The following is a 12789-nucleotide window of genomic DNA, read 5'->3' as shown; positions in this document are numbered from 1 at the left end:
AAATATTTTAGTGTGCACAAACTCTTTTTCTCCAATTTTAGGTAACACCACCGAAAGATGATGATAGACCGTTTAGTTGTCTTCTACAGTAGTAAATTGATAAAGTCAGAGTTGTCTTCTTTCTTCTATAATACAATGTTTAAGGCTAAAACAGAACGAGCGTAACGTCTCGACCTCGTTGCAAAACCTGAAGCTCGAACTAATACAACGCAAATTCTCAGCCATTAAATGAAGGAGCGCACGCTATATTTATCGATCGTGAGCTAGGGTCAAACTTAGGGTTAAGAGCGTGCTATAGTTTCGAAGTTCCCATTCAACATTTTAAATACCACTGCGTAACAATTTGCAAGTCAGAGTTTACGCGTCCTTCCCGACACTGCTCAGAAGTTCGCGGGTAAGTAGTAGTTATAAAAAACTAGCCAATATGTGGTACGGTTTAGGTTAGTGCTACTCAATGTATCTAAACCGGCTTTCTAGTTTAGTAACGTTTGAATGGTTATATCACGGCACACCAACACTTCTCTCCGTGGCATTATTTTAGCAGCAATCAATTAGTAAGTATAGTGCCTTAAGTTTTTTGCTTTAGTGCTGCTCTGTTGGGTTTTCAACAATATATCTTTATTAACTATATATTTGCTGGTTTAAAACCTGTTAAATGATTCATAGTTCATTTCTTTTTATTATTGTTAGCTCCTGATCTTTGCAGAAGTAAAATAGTGATTTATGTTTACTTAATTCATGTTTTAAGTTTAGTTTGTATCAGAGTGAACTAGGCATTTTTGGTTAATTCATAAATTTAGTCATGTATACAAAATTATCTACTCTGTAACATCTGCCTTGAAATATAGTCTTGTCTATTGGAGAAGCAGGGTTATTCAGCTAACAATTACATTTAGCTAAAATGACCAACTTAAGTGTAATCTCCAAGACTGCCTATTGACCAGCACTGACCATTAATTTTACTCAGCCTACCTTCTAAAGTTTATCTTGTTGTTACACCAACCTGAAAGTTTCTTGGCCACGACTTATCCTAGGTCATTGCATATGATGTGCATTTTAAGTTAAAACTCTTTGTACTTAATAAGCTAGATTTAGCATACCTGCTAACCAACACATGGCCAACTCTAAGATGTCTTTTAATAAAATATATATTCTTCATATAATAACTTTATTCCTATTAAGGAGTCTTATGTTTGTAGGGAATAAAAGTAATGCTGTCTTTTTATACTGCTTTGCATATTAGTTTGTTGTAGGAAAGCAATTGTGTTTGACAGTTTTAGTTACTGAAATTTTCAGTCAATATACACTACTTTTTACTTGCTTATCCTTTCGTAGTCGGTCACTCTGCGTTCACATCTAAATTAGATAGTATTGTTTGTTTATCCAAACAACAGATCGGCTCTAATTGATAAGCGCAGGTCGTGTTTTACACGAAGCCAATTAATTGTTGTTCTATGACTACCAATGTTTTGATTGCTCTCCACTCAAATATGCCAGGAGGAGCACTACAACTACTCAAGTTAGTAGGAAATTTCCTAGTTGGCTGACTGCTCCAATCATTTCTAAGTTCCGTTAATAACGGTAAAAATTGTTATGTTTTGGTACGGCGAAGCTCTGCATTGACATGTGATGTAATATATTAATCTCGCTAGGAAGTGATTTACAAGTTGCACCACCTACGGTGGTCCTATATTTAGGCTTATCATTAATTGCACTTTGTTCTTTTACTTTGAAAATCAATCTTTGCAAATCATGAATGCCAATGCGTAGCCATAAATCAGTTTTATCAGAAATCTTCACTCAATGTTGGACGATTTCATAAGATTTCTAAAAGCTCTTGAGCAACGGGAATAAAATTGGTATGAGTCGAGAATGGTCAGGAATCATTAGATCTTAAAATGTTTGTAATTAAATAATAATAACAAGGTTGGATTTTAAGTGACAACAATTATATTTGGCTATTGCAGGTTGGCCTGGCAGTGAATGTAGCGGAGATGAGAGCAGTTATAATGCGGTGCTGCCATTGGTTTGTCATGTTGTGCCTCCTTCCTTTTGCCACGGCATCTTTCTACTCCAACCTTTGGGCCGTGCATATTGAGGGAGGCGAGAGTGTAGCTAGATTAGTTGCTGCTGAGACGGGCTTTAGCTACGTCGGTGAGGTAAGGTTCATCCTGGCTTCCGGGCTCCGGCTCAGCTATTCCTGATCGCACCTCTTTTGGTTGATGAATGTCCGCAGATCTAATCCATTGATTAGTGCCTGTCATCTAATGGTTCACTCGGTGCAGGGATTTACATGATAATTATGTGAATGGAAATATTAATGTTACGTAATAATGACAAATGATTAGGTATGGTAACATATACATAAAGCAGGAGACAAAGACTGTATGGAATGACGATTTCAAGTGTTATGGTATTGTAGATATTTAGCTACCTTTTTTGTCCATTGCCATGTGTTGCATCATTATGTCTACACAGGTAATACTATACATTCATGTGGCCGCCGAAGTGTATCGTTTCCGCTTCCACAACTAATTCTGTCATCTATTCCATCTCTTTTTGTGTTTATTAAAAGATAACAATACTTTTAAAATGGCTAGGCGCATTATCTTGAAAAAAGCAAAAAAGAATAGATGACCATAATATGTCTGAGCAATTCCTTGAGGATCGAGTATGATGTGATAATTTTACTGCAAGCAGAGGCTGTGTGTGTTTTTAAGACCATTGTTGTACAAACTATGATCTTGGCTGGGCATGTCTGAGTTCAGTTACAAGGGAACCTCGATGACTGGAGACATGCCCCGTTGCGGAGAGCAATTTAAGTTTAAATTCCTGTCACCACTAATGACCTTTTTAGAGAATTGAACCCCAACCTGTTGGTTGCAGGTCAGGTGTTCTAGACCAGTAGACCACGGCTGCTTTCTGTGGTCATAATAAGCGCATGACTTAAGCAGAAACCTGTACAACTCAGCCTGACTTAAGCAGAAACCTGTACAACTCAGCCTTAATACTCTTATCCATCTGTCTTATATTTTTGTGTAGTGCCAAAAAAATTATTCATTTCTGTTTGTTTTCAGATAATGGCAGGCTTCTACCACTTCAGACATAATAAAGTGCAGAAGAGATCTACGATAAATAGCGCATACCACAGTGAATTATCACTTCATTCAAAGGTTTGTTGTCTGCCAAATTTTTACTGAATAGCTGAGGCGGGTGCATGTCAATTCTTTGAAGGTCAGTTTCTTATGTTTAATATGAAATGGTAAGCGTTTCACCACTGACTATATCGATGAATGCAGTTGATTTGTCGGCCAAAAACACTTTGAAGTCAGCGAGATGAAGGTGGCGCTGCCTGCATACTCTCATTTAATAACATAAATTTTGTAAGAGAAAGAATAGTAACATTTATTTGAACAGCGTTTTAAGAGGTATACAGACAACCTGGGGTATGTTTGTTGCTCACCCAGACCTTTGTGAGATATTTTATATTCGTAGCTGGCTTACAAAACAGGCTACCACTAATTGACTGAAATATGTACTGCTATTGATTAGCCCACATCGATGAGTTTGTCTACATAAATCAATGGATATCAAGGAAACATCCCAATAAATTGGTTTAATTTGTTTCAACTAGTCAGTTAGAATCAGGGTGGAGTACTGAGCTGACACATTTATTTGGCGCTTTTTAGGTCATCTTTTTGGTTTAGTACTGAGAGATTACAACTATGAACTAGTGTACCTTTTTGTTAATTTACCCACAAAGTCAGTAGTTGCTTGATCTACTACATTCAACGACCAATTTGCCTGCCAGTGTTTTATCTTCCACGCTGTTGGTAGGAGCATTATCTGTATTCAGACAGATCGGCATGATTGTTTTGCTCAGAGGGGGTAAAGGCATTGTACTAGAGAAAGTATAGGTTGTGTGAGTATAGGCTATGCCTGCATTCATTCTACTGGTCCTACTGCTGTCTGCCGCCTCTACTGAACAGCTCATTGTCCTCAAAACCTCCTCAACAATTGTGGTGAAATATATTGATATTGACAGCATCTCCAGGTCAAAGGTCATGCCGTTATCCTCCGCTCCTGATATATCACCTGGCTATAACACTTGAGTCTTGTTGACAGGTGCTGTGGGGTGAACAGCAAAGGATAAAGATCAGAAAGAAACGTGACACGCTTATGTTTAATGATGAGAAATACAGACAGCAATGGTATCTGGTATGTCCCTCAAGCAGACAAGAGTTTTAAAGATTTTTGGTTACATAGAGGTTTGAGAGCAATGGGTTGTTAGCTGGGTTAAATATTTGGGTTTATGGGATAGACGGTTATTGAAACATTTTCTGATTTGTATCTGTAGTGGCTGTAGCATAAATAATATTTAGGCTTACTCCATGTTGTGACCATCTCACATTCTTTCTAACCAACCTCTTATTGCCATGATCAAACCTATCTGAAACTGAAGCAGCACGGCAGGTGACAGCAGGTGTTTGGTTCAATGAAATCGTTCATTAGTGTGATTTTAGTTCAAAGTCTACATGAACAGATAATGTATAGTATTTTTCAAACAGTGTTGAAGAAGGTGGAAGGAAAGAGAGGAAATGGTGAGAGAGATAGGGAGAGGGAAGATAGGAGACTAGAGAGAAAAACGATAGGTTGGGAGAGAAATGAGGAGAGACAGAGAGAGAGTGAGCTAGATACATAGGGAAAGAAATGGGAAAGGAGGGGATAAGGAAGATAGAGGAAGTGAGGAGGAAGAGGGAGCAAGAGGGGACAGAGAAGTGGACAAAAAGCTGGGGAGAGCTAAAGAGAATGAAAAAGTTACATGTACACTTATTGCACTTATGTATATTGCAGCAAGACCGGGGCAAGCGGAACGGCATAACCATGGGAGTCGCAAGTGCCTGGCGACAAGGCTACACCGGAAAGGGAGTCGTTGTAACCATATTAGACGATGGTATCGAGCGCTCTCATCCAGACCTCATTGACAATTATGTAAGTCTAGGTTGCTGGGTGCCTGGCTGAGTCCGTTTAGTATCAGAATGCTACGATTGCCCTCACATTGTGCATTCTATTATTGATTGCTAGCCAGACGAGTGCTGTTGCAAGGATGCCAACTGCAATTTGAACAGCTTTGTTCCATCTTCAACTATTGATTGAAGCTTGATTCTTATACAGAGGTTATTCAGTATCCATCCTCTCATCTCCTCATGCACTCTCTCTTCAAGCCCAATATTTGGCAACGGCGTGTTCAATTCAAGAGTCGGAAGTTTTTGTTCAAATTGTTTTTGTACCCTATTCTCTCATTTGATAAATTTGATAGCTTTGCGCATAATTTGACATTTAGAGAAATTTCCAGAAATTATTAACTCACTAAGATTATAATTATTTTTACTTTTATGAAAAACTAGAAAGATAACTGGCTATACTTTTGGTTGATATACAGCAATCAATTATATAACTAAATAACAAGAATGAAAACATGGATTATGCTAAAAAAATGGCATCAATGTTTGACATGCTTAAATAAAAAACATCTGTTTAAAATCCTTCATCGAACATGGGTGTCTCAACACAATGGCATGTGCATCCACGTCTATTATATTCTTCTATCTGTCTGTCATTCTCTATCTAATGCTTTTGATCAATTAAGATATTGCCCATGGATGTAGAAGACAGTTTTGTCCTGCATTGATTTACATATAAGATTCAGTTAAACTGTGAACCTTGTTTGGCTGATATCCAATTCTTTTATGCCAAAACAGAAATTGTTCCTGTCTTGTTATGTTTATGAGACTACTCTCCCTCTTCAAATACCAAAGATTCCTTTTAGCCATCTTTGCTAAGATCTGGGTGGCTAGCTACAAAATTTGATCAATTGCTAATAGCTGATGTCCATATAAAGTACATATAAAGTGAATTAACTGATGAATTGAAGGGTTTTATTGGAATCACAAATTATTGGAATGTTACAGTGAAATGCCAGATGATAATGGGCATTTAATTAATTTACAGCATGCTGAAATTTCTGAGTATGACTAGTAGCTGCATATAGTCTGTAGGTAAACCACTAGACCACGAAATGCTTTATGGTTTCGCGCATTTCCTCTTCTGCAGGATCCCGATGCGAGCTATGACATAAATGACCAGGATAGTGACCCGACACCTCACTATGACTTCACCAATGAAAACAGGTAAGGTCACAGACCTTTAAAACACTCAAAACTGTACAGAGTAGCGGGAGTTGGTTTCAATTTGTTAAAATTCTTTAACTATTCTTTATATGAGATTCCTCTGTAAGGTTTGAGGCGCCTCTGTAAGGTTTGAGGCGCCTCTGTAAGGTTTGAGGCGAATATCTATTTTGTTCGTAAAGTTTTCGTTGGGCTTTGCTAGGAGTGGGACCATTTTTTAACCACACAACGTCTCAATAAAAAAATTCGGGTTTGATTTTGCTCACGAGAATTGGAATGGTATATTATGTGTTTTTATCACTGAATGTGAGTTACTGTATGAGATGTGAGTTACTATATGAGATGTGAGATACTATATGAGATGTGAGTTACTATATGAGATGTGAGATACTATATGAGATGTGAGTTACTATATGAGATGTGAGTTACTATATGAGATGTGAGTTACTATATGAGATGTGAGTTACTATATGAGATGTGAGTTACTATATGAGATGTGAGTTACTATATGAGATGTGAGTTACTATATGAGATGTGAGTTACTATATGAGATGTGAGTTACTATATGAGATGTGAGTTACTATATGAGATGTGAGTTACTATATGAGATGTGAGTTACTATATGAGATGTGAGTTACTATATGAGATGTGAGTTACTATATGAGATGTGAGTTACTATATGAGATGTGAGTTACTATATGAGATGTGAGATACTATATGAGATGTGAGTTACTATATGAGATGTGAGTTACTATATGAGATGTGAGTTACTATATGAGATGTGAGTTACTATATGAGATGTGAGTTACTATATGAGATGTGAGTTACTATATGAGATGTGAGTTACTATATGAGATGTGAGTTACTATATGAGATGTGAGTTACTATATGAGATGTGAGTTACTATATGAGATGTGAGTTACTATATGAGATGTGAGTTACTATATGAGATGTGAGTTACTATATGAGATGTGAGTTACTATATGAGATGTGAGTTACTATATGAGATGTGAGTTACTATATGAGATGTGAGTTACTATATGAGATGTGAGTTACTGTACATGGTACGTGATGTTTATATCTACTGCCTTTTGTTACGTTGCTATTACTCCCTGGTTGCTTGCAGACACCTGCTTTGCCAGTGAAAATCGCTTCCATCCAACTCCCTCTGTGACCTCTATGACCCTTGTACATGAGGTTATCACAGTACATGTTCAGAACATTTGATTTTAGATCCTTTTGTTGTGGCGTGTTGTTTTAGGCTTGTTTCATCTGCTAAGAAGGGTTAAGCGTTGTTTTTAAAGACAAACTTCCGCAAAATTTCAGTAGATCTTATCAGCAAGTATTACTTGATATTTTTCTATCATTCGTGATTGTTTTTGATGTTTAAAATGATCTGATTGCCGGAATGTTTGAAGATTAAAATCGACAAAGCATGATCGCAGTTAAACACCGAAGAAAAATATGTTTCAGAATGATGTCACTAGTTACGCGGCAGCATGTCTCTCACATTATTGATATCGGCTAATGCTTTCAAGTTGCAGCGTAATATGTCTCTTTGCTGAAGTGCAACTATAGATGTCTACATCACCCTTCTGCTTAAATCTTAGTGTTCTAAATGAATGAGACAGGATCTCATTCAAACTATAATATCTCTGGACTGAGTCTTCAAAGACAAAACTTACATCAAATTGAAGCTTGATATCTTACCTTTATATTAATTTTATTTCATTTGGATCACTTCAATGGTGTAAGTTCACTTTTATACAAACAAAAGTATTACAAGCAAAGCGCGATGTGTTTGAGCCACACTACCGGCATTAAACCGATAGATGACTGTTGACATGACTAGCTAGTTGATGGTATAGTTGGTACTAAAGGTACACACTAGGCTATATTTAGTGCGATATCTCGCTGCATGGCGCTAATTTGCGCTAGAACTCGCTCAGCGAGCTCATGCAGAGCGATAGTGCCAGTCATTCTCTAGCACAACTTTATCGCTCGTGAAATGCATTTCGAGTAGTTGGTTTTTCCCATAATGCAATTTTATGGCTGGTAATTTTTTGTATCGATGTTCACCAACGTACAGCAACAAATTTTGCTATTTAGTTACGATTGAAACATCATCAAAATGAACATCGAGTTGTTCATAGATTTAATAAAAGCACACCTAGTCTTGTATGACACAACACACAAAAATTACAAAGGATCCCAGTTGAAAACCAACATTTGGGAGTCAATCGTTGCGCAGGTTGACCATCTTGATAATGGTAAATATTTATTATATTAAAAATAAACAACTATTATAAAGTAAACTATATATAAAAATCATATGTTAAAAATACAAGAGTCATTTTTTTTATTTCTTGTAGTGTACAATCCGTGAATAGGCCTAATAACAAAAGCCGAAGTTAATTATGTCGTTGCCTAGAAGACGCCATATTGACTTGAAGTCATTAATAACTCTGAAGAAACTAATGATACTGAATTTTATTGGCAGTTTGTGAGTGTGCAGAAGTTATGGCTTGCTGGTAAATCGCTGAAGTGTGTTTAGGCATGCGCCAGCGATATATCCGCGGTCTTCATGACGCACGCGATAAAACCGTTTAGTGTGTTCGCACCTCAAGGCTTATAGCGCAGTCCTTGTCCTTGATTCGCCATCGTTCACATTTCGTAGTCCATGTGTTACTTGAATATGTTATAAAGGTGATAGATATCTTCTCCAGCTTGAAATATGGCTACATAGCTGGTGTTTTGCAGTTAAATAGCTTGCCTTCTTTTGGTGTCACTTTCAAATTAGAAACTTCAGAGAATCTCGTGTTCGCTTTGTTCAAACACATTCCTTGATTCCATAATTGAGTACCTTATCAGATGTAATTAGTGGTATGACTCTATCCTACGGTAGTCAGTCAACCGGTGACCACATCGCTGTAACGTTTGCTACCTACGTATTACACGTATGCATGCATCGCTGCGTGTCATGTGTTGCTGCTCACGCCGCACATGGCATGTTATAGAGTCTGTAAAAGATTGCTTTGACTAGAAAATTTTGTAATGTGATGTAATCTTTCAGCGAATATTTGACTTCACACTTGAAGTAGTTTTCAAAATGGATGTTCGAAGTTTCTGGAAGCATCCGCACTTTCATGAGCAGTAGTTTAGAGACATAAGAACTGCCAATAAAATGAAAAGAAAAATCTATACGTTAAGTTGGTTTAAGTTCTCTGGCCAAGATATTTATGCTGGAGATTTCTATATGAATTCACGACAAGTTTTTTACGTGTTGTAAATTCCAAGCTTAGAATTACGATAATGTTTCTTTTACCTAAAACCTTCATTCAGGCGGTGTTTTCAGTTTTTGAGTTGTGGAACAAATTAAAAATGGCTAATAGGAATATATGCTCTAGCATACGACTGTTTTAGCCTAACAGATCTCTGACCACATCAACTTTATACATAGATGGTTAAATAGGCATTTGCATGCGTGTTGTGTATAAATAATACTAGGTATTTCCATATTAGTTGATACACTTGGTACTCCTCTTCATTGTACGATCTACAGCTGCATAGTAAATATTTGGACATACACTCTACATTATATTACACATCATGGTACGCTTGATAATTATTCACTCGCTATACCAGTACATCCCTTAACAATGGTATATACATGTACACAATTTATTATTCATTCATAGGCATACTTAGAGTCTGCTCACGATGGATATATTAATACCCTAACACAGCGTGCGGCGTTCTGAGAAATATGTGTTCTAAAACACAATGTTACAAAATCTTTGTAACATTATAAAAAAATATTCTGTGCTGGAAAACTACATGAAGGAACAGCAAACAAAATGATTTCAATCATTTTTTTGCTGTTCTTTCATGCAGCAAATTGGGCAGGTGTCCAGCACAGAATATCTTTTTGCGGAATTTAGGATGTCACATCTCCCAATGTTGTTAGATGAATACTTTATAGTTGATAGCTCGTAACTGTGTCTGGCAATTTGTAGCAGGTACTATAAAACAAGGTATCTCTGCAGATATCATCAAGCCGCAGTCGTTGACATACCTTTGCTGCTAATGGTAATTGGACCCATGGGTAGTTAGGGATAAATGCAGTGAAATGTGAAATGCTTCACAAAGCATGTCAGAACAAATGAGGCTTTGGGCCCGAGAGGTGTGATCTAAGAGCAATTAGGGTGATTGGCCACAGCCATGTTTACAGTTACTGTTTATCTTATCGCAACTTTGTATTCGTTGAGATCAAGGCATTCACTTCTGCAAACCGCTTCGTCTGCTGCAACTGGATTGCCGTTGCTTCAAGCTAATTCTGTTGTATTCTTCATACACTTCATTCTCACCTTCTTTTTCCTTTTTCACATTTGACCTACATTCGTTTCCTCCATTTTTTTGGCATTTACTTAACCTTCCACTCTCATTTCTTAATGCTTGTTTTTTCTATAGATTTTGATTCATCTTTCCTCCTGCCCTATGGCTTCCCTCTCAGCTCTTTAAATCTTTAAATTTTATTCTCCTTTTTCTCCCTATTTTTTTGTTTCACTCCATTTTCTCATACTCTGTGCATGATATTTTTTCATAGATCATTGGGCTTCTGAGCATTTAAAATCTGTGATTCTTGAACTTCCTCTCTTTTTACAAAAGATACCATCTTTGCATTATTCCAGTTTTTACTTGCCGAATACCACCATATCTATTCTGACTGGTCTTTTAAGCTTGTCTGCTGTCGCATGCTATTCTTGGAAACATGGAAACTTTGTTCCAAAGAGACTAGAAATTGCAACCATGACCAGTTAAAGGCTATTATTCATGAGGGGATCTTTCTCACTAAAGGTCTTAATTCCTCCATTGAAGAATTTCCTAGGCTCTTGTTGCAGTCGGCATTGAGACTTGACTGAAACAATGATAATCTCCAAATGTCATCAGGTATTCTTTGTCTTTGCACACTGAGTGTCAGCTATTGCTGCCTCCTTGACTGAAGGAGCTTACATCTGACAGTCTGCCCTCTCATCAGCTCATATGATCATCGAAACATTTAGGTGACTGGAGTGCTGACAAATATTAATCCTCTGCTTATTCCTCTTGGCCATCTGCTCCTGCCTTATGATGCTTGTTGACTCCCATTAACTCTCCCGATTAGTCTAAGCTTCCTGCCATACAGTATCTTCTCACTGCTGCTTTCTGACAACTTCTGACTCCAGCTGAATGTGCTGAAAGTGCTGATATGCTATGCATACTCCGCATCTCTCCATGTCAACAATCACTATGTTTCCATGACGCAGTTTGTGTCATCGCAAGATGGTAACAACAGAAAGTCAAGCAACTTTAGTTACTTGCAAATTTTTATCGAATGTGTCATGTTTGCGAATGATGGAAATGGCACTCGCGAATGACGCACAAGCTATTCAATTTCCAAAATTCAGTCAATTCTTTTTAGGAAAGCCAGCTACTAAGCGAGACAGAAATACAAGCTATCACCTCTGATGCAGAATTCTATATATTTTGTATAAATGTCAATCCGCAACACGCGAGTGTCAATTGAAGTACTTATCACACGGTAACTCATCGTGCGCACAATTCCAAATCCGTATCATCGGCACAATAGAAACATAGTGATTAAGATAAACTCCAACACGGCTGTTGGAATCAGGAATGTTCTTGTCAACTGCTGGCATTCGGCACTACACACAGCTGCTTGTTTTACTTAGGCCCTCCGATATAGCCAATATATCATAGAGAAACTATTTTGGTTGTGGTGAGTCTAGCTCTGGGAATTGTGAGCCATGCCGCCTCTAAATGTCCTAGATTGTTTTGTGAGCACATAATTATTGTCAACTATAATAACGGTCAAGCCTTTCCAAGCCTCCTCTGAACAGACATAATTACTTCCGGCTCATTGGCAATGCTATCTTTTATTCTCAGAATAGATTAAAACAAAACTTGTTCCAGAAGAAAACATAAGAGTCACACAGCTAAGTCAGCCATTGTGTCGTGTTATTTGAGCGGCAAGCACGCAATAGTTGTTAATCATCGTCCTTCTAATGTTCTGCAATCGTTCTTCTAGTAATAGACATCAAAGTCAGTCTACTTTGTGTTTCAATCACAGCCTATGTCAATTATGCACTTAATCAAATGCCACACGAATATCTTGCCCAATGAATTTCTCAAAAACCTTGCTCACTTTTGACTTTTCCCGATCTAGTTTCCTGTGGTGAGTTGCATGGTAGTTGTTCTCACCGTGTAGAGAAACTTGACGATCCTCTATGTTGACTCGCTAGCTCACTGGCTTATTGTCTATCTCCCCAACAGGATTCAAGTAGGTTTCGGTCATCTACCCTGACTCTTTTAACATCACTTCTGTGTGTCGGCTCCTTAATAGCTGCCTGAAGAGTTAGACTGCCACTAGGCTATCTAGTCCTCAAGTACCTTTTGTCTGCTCTAGTGGATCCTAAATTACTGAGATGATTAACTCCTACCACTTTCCATCGGTGTGTTAGCTTAATCGACAATTGAGCCCAGATGCACAAACCTCCCTGATATGTCGCCAAAAATAAATGCATTATTTGTGCATTATCTA

The 12789-nt window shown here is 37.6% G+C and overlaps 1 protein-coding gene across 1 annotated transcript in view; it reads left to right on the top strand.

The window, feature by feature from the left end:
• Window positions 1-334: 334 nt before the first annotated feature.
• LOC137391708 (furin-like protease kpc-1) overlaps window positions 335-12789 on the top strand; it is a 34895-nt gene continuing 22440 nt past the window's right edge. The window contains exons 1-6 of the mRNA XM_068078239.1: window positions 335-394; window positions 1968-2159; window positions 3078-3173; window positions 4126-4218; window positions 4855-4992; window positions 6115-6191. Coding sequence (XP_067934340.1) covers window positions 1995-2159; window positions 3078-3173; window positions 4126-4218; window positions 4855-4992; window positions 6115-6191 — 569 coding nt within the window. The 5' untranslated portion in view covers window positions 335-394; window positions 1968-1994. The remainder of the gene's footprint in view (window positions 395-1967; window positions 2160-3077; window positions 3174-4125; window positions 4219-4854; window positions 4993-6114; window positions 6192-12789) is intronic.

Source organism: Watersipora subatra, chromosome 3, assembly GCF_963576615.1.
Source record: "Watersipora subatra chromosome 3, tzWatSuba1.1, whole genome shotgun sequence".
In the NCBI taxonomy this organism is placed as follows: Eukaryota; Metazoa; Bryozoa; class Gymnolaemata; order Cheilostomatida; family Watersiporidae; genus Watersipora; species Watersipora subatra.
The sequence above is the reverse complement of the archived record's forward strand: the minus strand, read 5'-3'. Positions and strand labels throughout refer to the sequence as shown.